General features: G+C 42.2%; 1 protein-coding gene across 1 annotated transcript in view; it reads right to left on the bottom strand.

Moving 5' to 3' along the window:
- Window positions 1-330: 330 nt before the first annotated feature.
- Window positions 331-19,985, bottom strand: part of LOC145409508 (sulfotransferase 1E1-like) — a 51,270-nt gene continuing 31,615 nt past the window's right edge. Inside the window, exons 5-7 of the mRNA XM_080279897.1 lie at window positions 10,503-10,669; window positions 541-649; window positions 331-443 (exon numbers count right to left, since the gene is read on the bottom strand). Coding sequence (XP_080136023.1) covers window positions 331-443; window positions 541-649; window positions 10,503-10,669 — 389 coding nt within the window. The remainder of the gene's footprint in view (window positions 444-540; window positions 650-10,502; window positions 10,670-19,985) is intronic.

Below are 19,985 nucleotides of genomic sequence, written 5' to 3'. Positions count from 1 at the left end.
AGCTTCATTAACCTCCTAACTGCTACGGTGCTCTCCTAAGCTGAATAAAATCGTCTGGAGGTAGTAAGAACACACTAAAACTTGCATCTTAGTGAGGCCCATATCTTATGTGGCAAAGGAGGCTTGGTAGCACCTCTTCCTTAGCCATGTATTTGGCATATCAAACCTTAACATTGCCTCGTGTGTTATTTATTTCACCTTAATATAGACAAAGTTTGCATCGGTTATACAGAGGAGGACAGTGAATTAAAATGTGCAGAATAAACAGGTAAGTAATGGGTGTTACCAAAGCTCAGTAGTCACTTAATACACCTCTATACAAATAGCTCACTAATCTCCAAACTTGAACTTAAAGCCAGTGTCCTTCACGTTGTCCCTGATCCATTGGTCCATCTCTTGGTTCAGTTCTGGAGAGAAGTGGTTCTTCCAGTCGCCCTTTATCCCTAGAATAAAGAGAAAAAGTGTTTATAATTCTCTCTCTCTCTCTCTCTCTCTCTCTCTCTCTCCCTCTCTCTCTCTCTCTCTCTCTCTCTCTCTCACCTTTCCTAAACATGCCACCCTGCTTCTTCCACACATCCTCGTTGTAGAACGTTTTGTCAATCGGTTCCCCTCGGGTTTTCATAGACGAGAAGCTGGTGAACTCGGCAATCTGCGGAATGCAAAAGGAAGTAAAAAATAATAATAATAAAAATAATAATAATAATAACAATAATAATAATAATAATAATAATAATAATAATAATACTAAAAGTAATAAGCAGAAGAATGGTAATATTATCGATAATAATAGTTACCACTACTATACTTCTACTACTACTACTACTACTAATCTATCTATAATAATAATAATAATAATAATAATAATAATAATAATAATAATAATCTATCTATCTATCTATCTATAGCCCGACGCCCTAATCCCGCAAAGGGTGGCCGCAGACAAAACTCCTCCAAGTCGTGTCACCCACCATTTGACTACCATCCCCCCAACGCACTCCCCCCCTCCCTCATATACCTCTCAACTCCATCCCTCCACCTCATCCTCGGTCTTCCCCTCCCTCTCCCTCCCTCCACCTCACCTACATACACCCTCTTAGTCAGTCTTTCATTCTCCATTCTCTCCACATGTCCAAACCACCTCAGTGTATTTCTCTTTATCTTCTCAACCACATCCACATCCACCCCACAACGTTCCTTCACTTCTTCATTCGTCAACCTGTCCCTCCATGTCACTCCACATGCTCCTCTCAAGTAACTCATTTCCACTGCTCTCACTCTTGACTTGTTCCCTTCTTGCAAGGTCCATGCCTCTCTTCCATACGTCAGGGTAGGGATCACAATACTATCATGCAGTGACTTTAACTTCCATACTCACCTCCCTATTTCTCATCACTGCTTTCAGTGAACCAACAACCTTCCTTCCCTGCTGTACTCTTTCACGCACTTCATCCCCCAGAGTTCCATCCTTACTCATCACACTCCCCAAGTACTTGAATGCACTCACATTCTCCATATCCTCGCCATCCAACCTCACCGTGCATTCTGTGACTTCATTCCTCTCAAACACCATAACTTTACTCTTGTTTACATTAACTTTCAGATTCCTCTTCCTACACACTGTCCCAAATTCATTCACCAAACCTTGCAACTCCCATTCATCTTCTCTCAACAATACTGTATCATCAGCAAACAACAGCACCGGAATCTTCCAAATCTCACTCTCATTCATTAGAGCCACCCCCATATCCACTGCCCTACCATGCACCTCCTTTACAACCCCACCCATATATATATATATTAAACAGCCATGGAGACATCACATAACCCTGTTTCAGTCTCACACTGAGATCAAAGAACTCACTCTGCACACCATCCACTCGCACCGGTGCCCTAGCTCCTTCGTACATACTCTTCACAGCACTCAACAATTACCCCTCCACTCCATATATTCTCAGTATCTTCCACATACCTTGTCTATCTATTCTGTCATAAGCTTTCTTCAAGTCCATGAAGGCAGCATACACTTTCTTTCCCTTCTCTAGGTACTTCTCCACTAAACATCTTATAATAAATATCTGATCTACACACCCTTTTCCCTTCCTAAATCCTCCTTGTTCTTCTCCAATAGCTCCTCTATTATATGCCTAACCCTATCAATGAGTATTCTACCATATATTTTTCCATTCACACTAAGAAGGGAAATACCCCCCTTTTTTTTTATGCGGGGAAGAAGGAACCGAAGGCCATGAGCCAGGAATAACAGTTCCTTCCAAGAATAAAAACAAAATACAACAGAGAGCCAAATTCAAGATCTATTCATTTCGAGATGCCTTGACACACTGCGTTTGAAAGACGGAAGATCATAGGCAGCAGGAAATACAGACAGAGGGAGACAGTTCCAGAGTTGACCTGTTGCATAAATGAAGGACTGGGAGTAACGGTTAACTCTTTCATTAGAGAGTTGGACAGAAAAGGGATGAGAGTTTGCTGCTAGACGGGTGCTACGCACCCGTCATAAAGGTGGAGGAATGCATTCAGACAGTTCATAGGAGCAGTGACAATTAAAGTAGTGATAGAAAAGAGATAAAGATGCAACAGTGCGGTGAAGAGACAGAGGTTGAAGGGAGTCAGTAAGCAGAGGAGAGTTAATGAGATGAAAAGCCTTTGACTCCACCCTATTGAGAAGAGCTGTATGCGGGGAGCCACCCCACACATGAGAGTTGTACTCCACACAGGGGCGGATAAAACTCCTGTATGGAGTAAACAATTGTGCAAGGGTAAGGAAAGAACGGAGTCGGCTTAGCACACCCAATCTCTTGGAAGCAGATTTTACAAGAGATGTAATATGATCTTTCCAAGATAAGTCCCGAGTAAATGAAACCCCAGGCATGTTCAAGGATGATGCAGGATGAAGCTGAATATTATTAAACATTAGTGGGTATACCTGTGGAAGATTTTGTTGGGTTGATAGGTGTAAGAACTGAGTCTTAGATGCATTAAAAACAACAAGATTATTTTTACCCCAGTCAGAGATACGAGCCAAGTCAGACATTAGGTGTGCCATAGCCTCATCCCTTGTTTGTTGAAGTAACTGCTGAGATGGGTGTTGCGGGAACCGAATGGAGAGGTGAAGGGTGGAGTCATCAGCATATGAGTGGATAGGGTTAGATGTACAGCTTAGAAGGTCATTGATGAATAAAAGGAAGAGAGTTGGTGATAGGACAGAGCCCTGAGGAACACCACTGTTGATAGATCTAAGAGAAGATCAGTGGCCGTCTACAACAGCGGCTATAGAACGACCAGAAAGGAAGCTAGCGACGAAGGAACAGATAGAAGGATAGAAACCGTAAGAGGGCAGTTTGGAAATTAAAGATTTATGCCAGACTCTATCGAAAGCCTTTGGGATGTCAAGTGCAATGGCAAAGCATTCACCAAAGTCCCGAAAGGAGGATGACCAGGAGTCTGAAAGGTAGGTGAGAAGATCGCCAGTGGAGCGTCCCTGACGGAACCCGTACTGATGATCAGAAAGGTTGTGATAGGAAAGATGCCTTAAAATTTTTCTATTGAGAATTGACTCGAAAACTTTTGAAATACAGAAAGTTAAAGCAATTGGACGATAGTTGGAGGGTTGGGAATGGTCACCCTTCTTTGGGACTGGCTGAATGAGAGCAAACTTCCAGCAAGAAGGAAAGGTACAAGTTGACAGACAAAGACGAAAGAGTTTGCCTAGGCAGGGTGTAAGCACAGAGGCACAGTTCTTGAAAACAACAGGAGGAACTCCATCAGGCCCATATGCCTTGTTGGTATTGAGGCCAGTGATGGCAGAAAATACATCAGCTGAAGAAATTTTAATATCAGCCATGAGGAAGTCAGAGGGGGGAAGTGATGGAGGAACAGCACCAGAATCGTCTGAGGTGGAATTGGAGGAGTAAGTCTGTGCGAAGAGATCTGCTTTATCAGTAGAAGAAATAGCTACAGAACCATTAGAGTAGAAAAGAGGAGGGAAGGATGATGAGGTAAAGTTGTTAGAAAGGTTTTTGGCAAGGTGCCAGAAGGAGTGGGAAGAATTCAAGTTGGAGAGTTGAGAGCATTTAGTACGGATGAAATTATTTTTTGCAGAACAAAGAACAGACTTAGCACGATTCCGGGCAGAAACGTAAAGATAATGTGATTCAGGGATGGGTTGGCTCCGTTATCTCTTGTAGGCCCTCTCCTTGTTGCGGACAGCATTAGAACAAGCGTGATTAAACCAAGGCTTTCGTGCATTAGTCAAAGGATATGAGAAAGGAATATATGCTTCCATGCCCGAGAGAATAATCTCCGTAATGCGCAAGGCACACCCAGATGGCTCCTGGCCATGGAAGCAATAATAATTTTAGGGAAAATCAAAGAAGTGCTGCCTGAGGGCCTCCCAATCCGTGGCTCCAAAATGCCACAGACGACGTTTCCCTGGAGGGTCCACAGGCCGTACCGGAGTGGTAGGACAGGTTAAGGTGATAAGGTTGTGATCGGAGGAGCCCAACGGAGAGGAAAGATTAACAGTGTAAGGAGAAGGATTAGTTGTAAGGAAGAGGTCAGGTATGCTGGAGGTCTCTCCAAGGCGGTCTGGGATAAGGGTAGGGTGCTGTACAAGCTGCTCTAGGTCATTAAGGATAGAAAAGATGTAGGCTTGTTCACCAGGTGGATCAGTGAAAGGATAGGAGAGCCAAAGGTGGTGTGAACATTGAAATCTCCTAAAATGGAGATTTCAGAGAAAGGAGAAATGGATCGAATGTGTTCCATCATTCTTTGGTTACCATATACTTCTCTCTCCCCTTTCTCTTTGTATAAAAGAACAATTATACGTAATTTCCAGTCCTCAGGAACCCTTCCCTCTTCCCAAGCTAATCTACATAACTTCCATATCCACTCCACTACAATCTCACCCCTATACCTCAGCATTTCACCACACACTCCATCAATTCCTGGGACCTTTCCCATCTTGATCTTCTTCATTGCTTCCACTATTTCCGCCCTACTAATCTCTTCCTCCCTCCTCTCATCTCTCCTTCTCCCAGCCATTCCCCACCCACTTATACTCGCACTGCTCTCACTCTTTACATTCAACAAATCCTCAAAGTGCTCCCGCCATCTCCTCATTGTCTCTCTCTTCTCCATCAACAATCTATTATTCCTATCTTTCACTCCCCTGCTATTACCCCTTTCACACTGCCTTACTTTCTTTACCTCCTTCCAAAACAATTTCTTACTCTCCCTCCATTTCACACTCAGATTCCTCCCAAACTCTTCATCCACTTTCTTCTTACTCTCCTTCTCCAATCTCTTCACATCCCTTCTCCTGCTCACATATACCTCTCTCTTCTCTCTCTCATCTTCTCCTCTACCTCTGCTCGCTAGCCATTCACTATATGCCTTCTTTTGTTCCACAGCTCGTTTCACCTCATCATTCCACCATGCTGTCCCTTGCACACCCCTGCATCTTCTCCTCACTCCACAAACCACCTCACACGCTGCGCCTATCTCTTCCGTGAATATCTTACATACGTCTTCCACCTCTTCCATCTGCCCTAACTCATACCTTCCCAATCTTTCTTCCACTATGCTCTTATACTCTGCCATTTTCTCACTATCGTGCAATTTCTCCACTCTTCTCACAGGAGCTGTTTCCTCCTGTCTTCCCCGTCGTCTTTTCAACCATTTTCTTTGCAGCCTTACCTTGGCCATCACTAAGTGATGGTCCGAGATTCCATTCCCCCACCCTCTCCACACTCTTGCATCCACCACTTGTCTTCTCATTAGCTCATCCACACACACATAGTCTACCATTGCCTTTCGTTCAACAAGTTCACCATCCATCCTCCTCATAACTCTCCATGTATACCGGTGGATCATCTTATGCCGAAAATTGGTGTTAGCTATTGCTAACCCCTTACCAGGACAGATGTCCACCAGCACTACCATTCCCATTTACTTCAGCTGGCACTCCCCACTGACCAACCACTCCATCCACTCATACATTCTCAACTTTGCCATTCATGTCTCCAATCAAAAACACTCTCTCACTCCTCTCAAACTTGCCCATACATCTTTCTGCACTCGCTCAAAACTCATCTTTTATTCTCCACTCAGTCCTCTGTCGGCGCATACGCACACAAAGTCGCCCACGCTTGTATACCTACTTTCATCCTCACCCATACAATCCTTGCACCCACTGTTCCATACTCTCTTATATTCTCCTTCAACTTCTTGCTTATCATCAGACATACTCCTTCTCTTGCCCTCTCATTCTCATTAACTCCTGCACATATTCCTAAACCGTATTTCCATTCTCTCACCCTTTCACCTTTTCATTTAGTTTCAGTCAATCCACATATATCCACTCTTGCAACCTCAAGCACCTGCACAATCTCTCTTTTTCACTTCATCATTCACTCCTCTCACATTCCATGTCCCCACCCTCAGAACGTCCTTTGTCCATTCCTTAGTCGTCAATGTATAGTCCATCCTGGTCCGAGGTGCTTTATTCGCTTTTTTAGTTAGCTCTTTTTATGGGGTGGGGCACTAACCCACCACCAACCCTTTTAGTCGCCTAGTACGACAAGCAGGGATACTGGAGGAGTATTCTTGAAACCCCCCCTACCCACCCAAGGACAGGGTGAGGAGTATCAATGTCCAGACAGCCCAAATTTGCCCAGTCTAATGGGCCACGTTTCCATTCACTCATCATTCAAGCCCCCGGAATCCTGGCTCTATCAGATACACCAAAAACATTCATTACATTCTGTAGCTTCACATAAACATATCCGATTGAGTCCATCCGGACGCTATCACATTAAAAAGGGGTGCCAAAAATCCCTGATCATGCACTTCCCCTCACAACATTCATCCAGTTAGTTCTATCTCTTGTCAGTTCCCTATCCTCACCGACTTCCAAACCTCTCTTCCTCATACGCTCATCCACCGTATCTCTCCACCTTCTCCTTGGCCTGCCTTGCCTCCTCTCTTCTTCAAATTCGCTTAGATATACCTTTTTCACCACTCTATTATTATCCATTCTCTCCGCATGACTATACCATCTCAGTACATTCTCTTCGATTCTGGTGTCCACAGACTTCCTCACTTCACACCTTTCACGAATCACATTATTTCATATCGTATCCACCCTCTGTGCTCCACATACATTCCTCAACAGTCCCATCTCCACTGCTCTTACTCTTGACTTTTCATTTTCATGCCACACCATAGTCTCACACCCATATGTTGGCACTAACACTCCCTTATGTAAGCCTTGTGCAGCTGCAACACTCAGGCCTCTGTTTCTTATCAAGGCCTTCATTGCACCTGCTACCTTTCTTCCTTGTGTCACTCTACTTTCAACTTCTTTTGCTCATTTTCTTCTCTTTTCTATCACTGTACCCGGGTATTTGAACTCTCTCACCAGTTCCAGTCTCTCTCCATTCACTGTAACATCCCACTGGGAGTCACTTCTCTCTCAGTAACCATCACTTTACTCTTCTCTGCATTTACTCTCAAGGCACGACGCTCACAGACATCAGTAAAACTCTGCACTAGCCTGCCAAGTTCTTGTCCGGTACTTCCCAACAGTACTGCATCATCAGCATACAACAAATTTGAGATATTCATCACGATTCATTACCAACGCCATCCCTCTCTCCATTACTCGTGTTTTTCCTTCTCTCATCACCCCATCCATATATATATATTGAACAACCATGGGGACATCACACAACCTTGTTGCACACCCACACTGATCGTGAACCATTCTTAGATGTCCATTAACCCTTACACACGCTTCGCTACCATCATAAAAACTCTTGACAGCACTTAGGAGCTTACCATTTACACCATACATGCGCAAAACTTTCCACAATCCCTCTCTGTCTACTTTGTCGCATGCTTTTTCCAGATCCATGATTGTCATAAACACCTTATGGTCCTTCTCACAAGCCTTCTCTGCTATCTGTCTCACTGCAAATACTTGATCCACACATCCTCTGTCACTCCTTAAGCCACCCTGTTCATCACTCACTAAGACTTCTGATATCACTCTTACTTTATAAAAATTCTTTCATATACCTTTCCTACCACACTCAATAAACTTATGCCATGATAATTCTTGCACTCACTTCGCTCACTTTTATTTTTGTACAGGGGTACAATCACAACCTTTTTCCACTCTGCAGGCACAGTTTCACTCATCCATACCTTCTTACATAATTATCTCCAACAAGCACTTCATTCCACTCTCTCCACTACACTTATACACCTCATCAACCCCAGCTGCTCTCCCATTTTGCAGCCGCTTCACTGCACTCTTCACCAGTGGGAATGTCACGTCTCCTGGCACTGCATTCCTTCGCCGCACCCGTCCCAAATCAATCATGTTTACAGCCGCTCTGCTCTCTCTATTCCGATTCATCTGGCTTTCAAAATATTCTGTCCATCTGGTCCTTACTTCATCTACATGGATTAATAATCTACCACCTGAATCCTTCACACCATCACATTTCTTTCCGCTTTCACTTCTACGTTTCCGCACCTCTTTCCAGAATAACTTCCCATTTTCAGAGTAATTTGCATTCATTTTTCTTCCCAAATCATCATTTACCTCCTTCTTTTTCCTCTTCACTAGGCTCTTTACGTGCTTCTTGCTCTCAATATACTCAGTTATTATTTCAACTGAACCCCTATCCTGTAACCACTTTAGCCACTTCTTCTTTTCCTCTACTGCTCTCTTAACCTCCTCATCCCACCATGCCGTACCTTTCTTTTTTGTTGTTACTCTTGCCACACCACACACCACTTTAGCATTTCTAACCAAGCAATCCCTACATGCATTCCACCAGATGTCCAGATTCATTTAATTCCAGTTCACTGATTCTAACTCCTCCTCAACTTTGGTCCATTAATCATCTGCCATTTCTTTGATCCTCAGCTTCTCAACTTCCAGTCTTTCTCCCTGACTGCTACTCTCCCTCCTGATCCACAGCACTCTTCTCAGCTTGATCTTGCATACCACAATCATATAATCTGACCGACCTCCACATCGTCCTCTCACGGCCTTCGTATCAGCAACCTTTCCCATCATCGACCTCTCTACGAGCATGTAATCAATCAGGCTTCTTTCAACACGATCCCTGTTTCCTCTATACCTTGTATATTTATGTGCATCTTTGTGTTTGAAACACGAGTTACAAATGCACAACCTCCTCTCCTGACACATATCCTTTAGTCACTTCCTATTATCATTTTCTCCTGGTACTCCATAACAACCCATTATGTCATCCTCAGGACCAGTGCCTACTCTTCCATTCATATCCTCCATTATGATCACCTTGTAGCTCCTGGGCATTTCTCCCACTACTTCATCCAGCTCATCCCAAAATCTTTCTCTCTCTCACTCCTGTCCTCACACGGTGCATATGCTACAATCATATAATAATAATAATAATAATAAAAATAATAATAATAATAATAATAATAATAATAATAATGACTTTAAACATAACGATGATGATGGGGATGATAACATCACCATGGTCATCATCATCATCACCAATACCATCACCACCCCTATCCTCCTCTTCTTCCTCATCATCATCACCATATATCATTATCATAGTCTTCATTTTTTTTTTCCTCTGTCCAGTGATCGGTTGAGTCAGGATCCAGAGACACTGAGAAAGAAATTACGTAGATGGGAGAAGTATCAAGCTTCGTAGCACTTATTCCTCAGCTATTTATCTGGGCGATTATGGTTTAAGATTCTTGTGTATGTTTTCCGTATCTGTTAATATCGTTGACATCAGTAGGTTGTAAGATGATGTTGAGGTGTTGTGTTCAGAATACATCGCGAAGGAAGTTGTGTCACTAAGTCTCCAGAACCAGTTACAACGCCATCCAGAATGAATCCGTTGACTCTCATGTGAAGAGAGAGAGAGAGAGAGAGAGAGAGAGAGAGAGAGAGAGAGAGAGAGAGAGAGAGAGAGAGAGAATGTGATAATGGTAGAACTTTGAGATTTCCTTATGGTTGCTGACTGCACTGTATAATGTGGGATGCAGGCTAATCCCACCTAACAACTACACGTGTTCCATCAGTGACCGTCAGTCATAAGTGGCTTCCTTACACCTTGGCGGATTCAGTTTTTAGTAACAGGGGTCGGTATTCTCGTCAGGTAAGGAGGCGTCTTAGCACCTCTTCCTTATCGATTTATTTTCTAAACTATCCATTCATACCCTCTTTTTTTACTTCTTGTATCATTTTAACGTCGACCTAGATTACATGAATAATACACAAGAATATAGTAAAGGAGCAGACTCAGGAATAAACTTGTAAGGAAGAGGTGTTGAGTAAGCTTCCTAACCATACGGGTTTCTCCTATTCACCTTCTACAATACAGTAACGGAGCAGACTCAGGAATAAACCGGCAAGGAAGAGATGTTGAGGTAGCCTCCTAGCCGCACGAGTGTCTCCTACTCACCATCTTGAGTTGTTCCTCCGTCAAGTTTTTGCCGAGGAATTTGTTGATGTTCCACAGCTGCCCCATGATGTCGTCCTTCATGTCCTCGTAGGTGGTGAAGTAAAGGTTGGGGTTGTCTCTCTGCCTCCAGGCTTGTAGCACGTGCGGCCAGTACGGGCAGTACGGGACTACCACCACCAGGACAGACAATAAAGGATGTTGACATTTAATTAACAAATAGATACATAAATACCCACATACAAACAAACGAAGGCTACATACATACATATATGCGTATAAACATATACTCGTACATACATAAATACAGTAAATTAATAAGGACAATATAACACTACTTCCACGACGACAGAAAATGAGTGAATGCATACCCGGTACATACATCCATACCATACATACAGACAAACACATACATACATACTGTTACAAAGCCTATGATTTCATCATCCTTTGTGTAATTCTAACGTACAATATGCTGCATGTTTGATCACGAGCGTGTTCTACCTCACTCCCCCCTCATCCCCTTATAGTAGAGTAAGTCGTTCTTTCTGTTGTTCAGAGCAGGATTGTCAACTCTTTGTCCCCTATGGCTTCATTTGCGCGTCCTTCTTACAAGTTGTATCAAGCTCTGCCGGCCCCTATATAATGAGCTTAGTCTCTGCATTAATTGCCACTTAGATCTACTCCTCATTTTGCTCACATCTCTGTCCTCCCCTGTACAGTTGTTATTATTGTGAGTGCTCAGGAAGTCTCCAACCATCTAGCAGCTGTGTAATTTGAGTATAAATGTAATTACATTTTGTTCTTGTACTGTATAGCATAGGGTGTTGATTCGTGGGCCTAGTAAAGTTTTTGTGATTCATGTTGTCAGCCAGTGGTAATAATATTTTGTATCTGTAATAATATATCTTGCGTTAACTGAGCATTATCCAGTGTTTTCTCATTTTATCAGGGCTGACTTAGATAAATTTACTCATGCTAATTTCGTGTTAATAGAGGCTATTGCAGTTAACCATATATTTAACCTGTTTTTTGCCATTATATTATCCTTATGAGTCCTGAATGTTTTGTTGTTAGTTTGAGCATTAAACTTTATCTTGTAATTTTACCTAACTCTTTTGTTTTGAACCTGGAACTTTATGGGACAGTAGTGATTTTTAGTATTCTCACTTAAAGTGTACATTAACTTTCTCTGTTCCGTAACATAAACTTGGCGACCTCTTATCAGGATATTCAGGATATTATCATAAGGATATTGCTTGATATTTTGTGACTGATTTATTCATGATGTCTACTATTACTACGCTTATTGAAGCCAAAGATTTTCTGTCAAATGTGCAAACAGTGTGTGATGTAGAAAACAGAACAAAGAATGAACTTAAGCTTGTTGCTCAACAATTGGGAATTGCTGTTCGCTCTCATCATTCCAAAGATCAAATTGTTGACATGATTAATGAATGCTTGTTTAATGTAACTCCTCCAAATGAGCAAACGGAGATTGAATTAGCTAAGTACAGCTAGCCCTGCAGGAGGCTCGTGCTAAGGAGGCTGAATTTCAGGCAAATGCTCGTATTCAGGAGGCTCAGGCACAAATTGAACTTGCTAGGATTCAGGCAGACCATGAGTATCGCATGAAACAAGGTGGAACTGGATCATCTAGGTCTGATGATTTTGATGCGGCTAAAAATGTTAAACTTGTCCCTCCTTTTAATGAATCTGATTTAACAAAGTATTTTCAGTTGTTTGAGAGGGTAGCTACAGGTTTTAATTGGCCCAAAGAGTATTGACCAGTACTCCTTCAAACTGTTCTCACCGGTAAAGCTCAAGTAACTTATGCATCTTTGTCTCAGGATCAATCTGATAATTATGATGTAGTTAAGAGCTTGATTCTTAAGGCCTATGAGCTTGTTCCTGAAGCCTATAGAGTAAAATTTAGGACAACTTATAAGCAAGATAAGCAATCCCATGTTGAGTATGCAAAAATCAAAGAAGATCTGTTAGAGCAGTGGTTAAATTCTAAGAATGTGGATTCTGATTTTGACAAATTTAAGCAGATGATTTTGCTGGAGGACTTCAAAAGGTGTATTAATAATGATGTAAGACTATATCTTGATGAGAAAAGAATAGATAATTTGTCTGATGCTGCAGTTTTAGCTGATGAATATGTTCTCACTCACAAGAGATATTCTAAAGAAAAAAGGAAAGCTGAGAGTAAGTACGTTGCCTCTACTCAGAGTACAGGTAACAGGAAAGAGAATAAAGATGATGTTTCTCAGGAAGTAAATACCAGCTTCACCTCTAGATTTCAGAAAAGTAAATGTACTTATTGTAGTAAGCTTGGTCATACTACAGAGAAATGTTTCAGGAGACAGCGTGATGTGAACAAAAAGGAGTCTTTAAATATTCAGTCAATTGGTCTAGTGTCCACCCTTGAGAGTTCCCACAATTCTTTAACTGAGTTAACTGAACCTGCTTTGAGGGGTAAATTAAATTCTCATGATGAAGCTCCTCTTTTGAGCAGTAACGTGAGTGACACTCTCAAGAGTTCATGTGCTAATTTCCTGTCTGATGGTTTTGTCAGTCCTCTGGACAGTAATGACAGGAAATCAGTTAAAATATATCGTGATACAAGTGCTTGCCAATCCCTTATGCTGACCAGTGTTCTAGGCTCTAATGTTAATTCCTCTGATGAAACTGTAATCTTACAAGGTGTAGGGAATAATTACTTCTCTGTCCCTCTGTGCAGAGTGAATTTAGAGTCTAGTTTTGTTAATGGTTCCGTTATGGTTGGGTTGGTTGAGACACTCCCAATGTCAGGTGTAACTTTCTTACTTGGAAATGATATTGGTGGAAGTCAAGTGTGTCCAGCTCCTCAGTTGTCTAGTGAGCCAGTGGCTGCAGCCCAGGATTGTGATGTCCCTGATGTGTTCCCTGCATGTGCTGTCACTAGGGCTAAGTCTAAAGTTACTGGTGACTTAGAGGATAATGATGATGATGATGTTATCCTAGCTGACACTTTTCTTGCTAATTTGGACTACTCACCAGATGAGGCAGTACCCCGTAGTGTTGATAATTTGTCTCGTCAAGAGTTGGTTGAGTTGCAGGTTGCTGACCCTGAGTTGAAAGGTCTAGCTAACTCTGCTTGCAGTGAGGAAGAGTCAGCTGGTGCTTCTACTTGTTATTATATAAAGTCAGGAGTACTTATGAGAAAGAGGATACCCCCAACAGCATCAGCCGACTGTGAATGGGAGGTTGTACATCAAGTTGTCATCCCTCGTGTTTGTAGGCAGGATATCATTAGAGTGGCTCATGATTCCAGTTTGGCAGGACACCTTGGAGTAAGGAAGACTATGGCATGCATTTTGAAACACTTCTACTGGCCAGGTATCTTCAGGGATGTTTCCTGGTATGTAAGTCTTGTCACACCTGTCAAGTTGTGGGGAAGTGTAATCAGACCGAAAAGGTTGCACCTCTAGTTCCCATTCCTCCTTTTGAGGCGCCATTCACCCGTGTGTTGGTGGATATTGTGGGCCCTCTTCCTAAGACTTTATCAGGATTTTCTTATGTGTTGACCCTGATTGATATGGCTACTCGTTATCCTGAAGCCATTCCACTTAGAAATATCTCAGCAAAGAACGTGGTTAAGGAAATGCTAGGGTTCTTCACAAAGCTTGGTCTGCCCAAGGAGGTACAGTCAGACTGGGGAAGTAATTTCATGTCAAATGTTTTCAAGCAGTCTCTGAAAGAGTTGGGCATCACCCAGATCACGTCTTCAGGTTACCATCCCCAGACCCAAGGAGCGTTGGAGAGATATCATCGAACATTCAAATCGATGCTCAAGAAATACTGTTTGGAAGATCAGAAAGACTGGGATAAAGGTCTTCCATTCGTTGTATTTGCCGCAAGAGAATCTCCAAATGAATCACTGGGCTACTCACCCTTTGAACTACTGTTTGGCCAAGAAGTAAGAGGACCCCTTAAGCTACTCAAGGAATGCTGGCTGTCGGAGGAAGATGACGTCAACTTGCTGGAGTATGTGAAGAAGTTCAAAGAACGGCTGTCCACTGCTTTACAGCTGGCGAGAGAGAATTTAGGAGCTGCTCAAGAGAAGATGAAGACTTGGTATGATAAGAAGTCCAGGTTATGCCACTTTCAGCCAGGAGATTAGGTTTTGATTCTGCTACCAGTGCATGGGCAACCTCTTCAAGCCAAGTTTAGTGGTCCTTATTTCGTGGAGAAGAAACTCAGTGATGTCAACTATGTCATCGCCACACCAGATTGTAGAAAGAACAAGCAACTTTGTCACATCAACATGCTAAAGTTATATCACAGGCGGGACGAAAATAACCCAGTCTGCACTGTAGCTGTTCCACCCGAGTCTGCAAGTGAAGTTCTCCCATGCAGCATGTGCGTGAGTGATAGTTTGGGGAAGAATCCTGATATCATGAATGATCTCCAGACTAAGCTTTCTCATCTACCTCCCGAGGAAAGGCAGGAGTTTTCGGCATTACTGCAGGAGTACCCGCAAGTGTTCCATGCCACTCCAGGAAGAACCACTGTGTTGATGCATGATGTTGATGTTGGAGACGCAAAGCCAATTAAATAGCCTCCTTACCGTGTGAACCCAGTGAAAGTTCCTCTCATCCAGAAGGAGCTTGGCTACCTGTTGGACCACAAGATGATTAAGCCCTGCCAGAGCGAGTGGAGTTCTCCTGTGACTCTAGTCCCTAAGCCAGGTGGGTCATAGTGGCTTTGCATCGACTACAGACGTGTTAATCAGATAACCAAAACAGACACTTACCCTCTCCCTCGCGTGGAAGATTGCACAGACAAGATCGGAAAGGCTAGGTACATAAGTAAGTTTGATTTGTTAAAGGGATACTGGCAAGTACCTATGACTGAACGTGCTAGGGAGATCTCATGTTTTGTAACACTAGGAAAGACTTTTGCATGTTCTGTAATGCCATATGGTATGAAGAATGCACCAGCCACATTTCAGAAGCTCATGAATGTTGTAACAGAGGGTTTGGCAGGGTGTGTTGTTTATATTGATGATGTATTAATCTTCAGTGACAACTGGAAAGATCACCTATGCCATGTCAGTAAATTTCTTGACCGTTTGGTTCAGGCTAATCTTGTAGCTAATTTATCAAAGTGTGAGTTTGGTCAAGCTAAAGTTCAGTACCTTGGGTACGTAATTGGTGATGGACATGTTGCACCACCAGGAGCTAAGGTTCAGGTTATAAGTGATCTTCCCAGACCTAAAAGTAGGAAAGAGCTACAAAGATTTTTGGGAATGGTAGGTTATTACAGGAGATTTGTTCTTAACTTTTCAATTCTTGTATCACCACTTACAGACCTACTGGAAAAGGGAGTTAAATTTGTCTGGACCGATAACTGTGAATCCGCTTTCAGCAAACTTAAAGCTATCCTATTAAGTCAGCCAGTGCTCGCTACTCCAAATTTGCTAAGCCTTTTAAGATGGCTGTTGATGCAAGTGATACAGGAGCTGGGGCTGTTTTGCTGCAAGAGGATGATCAGGGTATTGAACACCCTGTATCTTATTACAGTAAGAAGTTCACTCCACCTCAAAAGAACTACTCAACTATTGAGAAAGAGCTTTTGGCCTTGATTTTGGGTTTACAGCATTTTTCATTTTATTTGTGTTCTGGTTTTGACCCCATAGTCATTTATACCGATCATAACCCACTGAAATTCCTTAGTAAGTTTAAAGATAAAAATCAGAGATTGGCAAGATGGAGTCTACTTCTTCAGGGGTATTCATTAGACATACAACACGTCAAGGGGAAAGAAAATGTTATTGCAGATTGCTTATCTAGACTTTAGACAGATTGTTTTAGAGTAATGAGAAATTTCCATTGTAAATTTCTTTTTCTTTGTGGGGAGGTGTTACATAGCTTATGATTTCATCATCCTTTGTGTAATTCTAACGTACAGTATGCTGCATGTTTGATCACGAGCGTGTTCTACCTCATTACCCCCTTCTCCCCTTATAATAGAGTAAGTCGTTCTTTCTGTTGTTCAGAGCAGGATTGTCAACTCTTTGTCCCCTATGGCTTCATTTGCGCGTCCTTCTTACAAGTTGTATCAAGCTCTGCCGGCCCCTATATAATGAGCTCAGTCTCTGCATTATTGCCACTTAGATCTACTCCTCATTTTGCTCACATCTCTGTCCTCCCCTGTACAGTTGTTATTATTGTGAGTGCTCAGGAAGTCTCCAACCATCTAACAGCTGTGTAATTTGAGTATAAGTGTTATTACATTTTGTTCTTGTACTGTATAGCATAGGGTGTTGATTCGTGGGCCTAGTAAAGTTTTTGTGATTCATAATGTCAGCCAGTGGTAATAATATTTTATATCTGTAATAATATATCTTGCATTAACTGAGCATTATCCAGTGTTTTCTCATTTTATCAGGGCTGACTTAGATAAATTTTCTCATGCTAATTTCGTGTTAATAGAGGCTATTGCAGTTAACCATATATTTAACCTGTTTTTTGCCATTACATTATCCTTATGAGTCCTGAATGTTTTGTTGTTAGTTTGAGCATTAAACTTTAACTTGTAATTTTACCTAACTCTTTTGTTTTGAACCTGGAACTTTACGGGACAGTAGTGATTTTTAGTATTCTCACTTAAAGTGTACATTATCATTCTCTGTTCCATAACAATACATAGATACATACATACATACATACGTGAAATAAATACAAGTACATCATTGATGAAATCATGATTGTATTTTTTTTTTACATCACGAAAATCGCCTTTGATATTAAAGTTCCAAACTCCCGTGATATACAGCCAAGACCAAGAGTTCGCCGACACTGCTCTGCTTGATGTGTCAGTGGAAGCTGGTAAATGAAGTATTTGACTCGACTGTAATATGAAGCACGTAATAAATTAGTATGAAGAGAAGAGATACTGTCTGTCGTCTGGTGAGGAAGGAGAAATATGGAAGGCAAGACAGAAGATACCTGACGAACTTTTTGCTCAAGGCTGTACCGAGATCTTCACACTTGGGGAGGGATGGGGGAGGGGGAGGGAGAGGGGAAGGGGGGAGGGATGAAGGAGGGTGGCCAAGCTCTATTCTGAGGAGGGTGGTGTTCTGTGTTTACAATTTGTGTTGACTCCATTTAAGCCGTACGTCACTACTGTACTAAAAGCTCTGTGTACTCTTAAGGTGAATGTTTATATTGAAAGTACTCGTTTGGCTGAACACAGACCGGAGAAGTGAGAGCACAAAAGAGTAAAATCTGAGTCACCCACAATTCGCTAATAATCTTATGTGATCATATTATTAGCTCTTAAAAGGAAATGCTTATCAGTTGAGATTAAAATGATAAGGCAATGTAAATGTGTGAAGAGGAGAATTTGCAGTGTTTCTTCACTTAAAAATAGAACATTTACGCTTTGCGATTGTACAGAATAATGTACTCATCATTACAGTACAGTACTCAAATGTAATACCTTTATTCTCTCCCCTGAAAGTTGACGAAAAGTTATCATCCATAGTAAGTTGATCACTGAACTAACAAACGAAACAGGGATGTGATTCTTGTGATTCTTGAGCATACTTACGGTTGATTCCCTGTCGTAATATAGAATTAACTTAGAATTGTTTTTGAAAGAAGAACTAGAGACTCAACATTGTATAAACCTCCTTATGTTCAAATAATTTTCCTCGTAACCAAGAAATCTATCGTAATTATGTCTGAAAATCTGATCCCAGGCTACTACAAATGTCACATATTCCTATTATTCTATAAATAATTATAACTGGGATCTTTGTAAACTCCCACAAAGTATACGGCACAGTATCGCACATTGTTGCACATCAAAAAATTAGAAATTTTATATGGGGGGCTAGTAGGGGCAGAGAGTCTGAGGAGGTGCAGGGGGGGAGACCTCCCAAACCCCATAGATAACACCTCTTCTAATCCATTCATCCAAGGAACGCTTTTAAAAATGTATTTCTTGTTATCACCTTATGATTTTATATCAAGTTAGGAGAGAGTGTTGGAACAGGACGAGTTAAATGCATCCTAAATTAACCCCTTCAGTATGCGAGTCCTTTCTGAAGTTAACTAATGTCGTCCCATAGAAGCAAGGGTAAATTAGAGAACACGTCGCCCTGATAAAGGCAAGGGTAAATTAGAGAACACGTCGCCCTGATAAAGGCAAGGGTAAATTAGAGAACACGTCACTCTGATAAAGGCAAGGGTAAATTAGAGAACACGTCGCCCTGATAAAGGCAAGGGTAAATTAGAGAACACGTAGCCCTGATAAAGGCAAGGGTAAATTAGAGAACACGTCGCCCTGATGGAAAGAAACTTAAATTAGAGAGCACGTCACCCTGACAGAAACAAGGGTAAATTTGAGAGCATGGAACTCTGATAAAAGCAAGAAAAAAATGGAGAACATGGTAGGTGGGGGCGTCTTCGTAGATGGGGACGCCCATCATCCACCCACTTAGTGTAGTGGTACTCTGTTTTACGGTAGCTCTACATCGAGTAGCGTTGTAAATGATTTCCTGTAATCCAGGAAAGCATTTACAACGCTGGGTGGTATCCTTATAACAAACCGACACGTGTTCCCTATGTGACAGCAAGTGGGTTGGCGGAGGGTTAGCGCACCTCCCCGGGAAACTATCTATCTATCTATCTATCTTTAGCCCGACACCTTAATCCCGCAAAGGGTGGCCGCAGACAAAACGCCTCCAAGTCGCTCTGTCACCCACCATTTGACTACCCTCCCCCCAACTCACCCCCCCTCCCTCATATACCTCTCAACTCCATCGCTCCACCTCATCCTCGGTCTGCTCCTCCCTCTCCCTCCCTCCACCTCACCTACATACACCCTCTTAGTCAGTCTTTCATTATCCATTCTCTTCAAGTGTCCAAACTACCTAAATGTATTTCTCCTAATCTTCTCAACCACATCCACATCCACCCCACAACGTTCCTTCACTTCTTCATTCGTCAACCTGTCCCTCCACGTCACTCCACATGCTCCTCTCAAGTAACTCATTTCCACTTCTCTCACTCTTGACTTGTTCCCCTCTTGCAAGGTCCACGCCTCGCTTCCATACGTCAGGGTAGGGATCACAATACTATCATGCAGTGACTTCTTAACTTCCATACTCACCTCCCTATTTCTCTTCACTGCTTTCAGTGTACCAACAACCTTCCTTCCCTGCTGTACCCTTTCACGCACTTCATCCCCCAAAGTTCCATCCTTACTCATCATACTACCCAAGTACTTGAATGCACTCACATTCTCCATATCCTCACCATCCAACCTCACTGCACACTCTGTGACATCATTCCTCTCAAACACCATAACTTTACTTTTGTTTACATTAACTTTCAGATTCCTCCTTCTAAACACTGTCCCAAATTCATTCACCAAACCTTGCAACTCCCATTAATCTTCACTCAACAATACTGTATCATCAGCAAACAG

This window comes from Coenobita brevimanus, chromosome 81, assembly GCF_032717465.1.
Source record: "Coenobita brevimanus isolate Jiangsu-jjx chromosome 81, ASM3271746v2, whole genome shotgun sequence".
Taxonomy (NCBI): Eukaryota; Metazoa; Arthropoda; class Malacostraca; order Decapoda; family Coenobitidae; genus Coenobita; species Coenobita brevimanus.
Note: the sequence above shows the minus strand (reverse complement) of the source record. Positions and strands in the feature narration are given on the sequence as shown.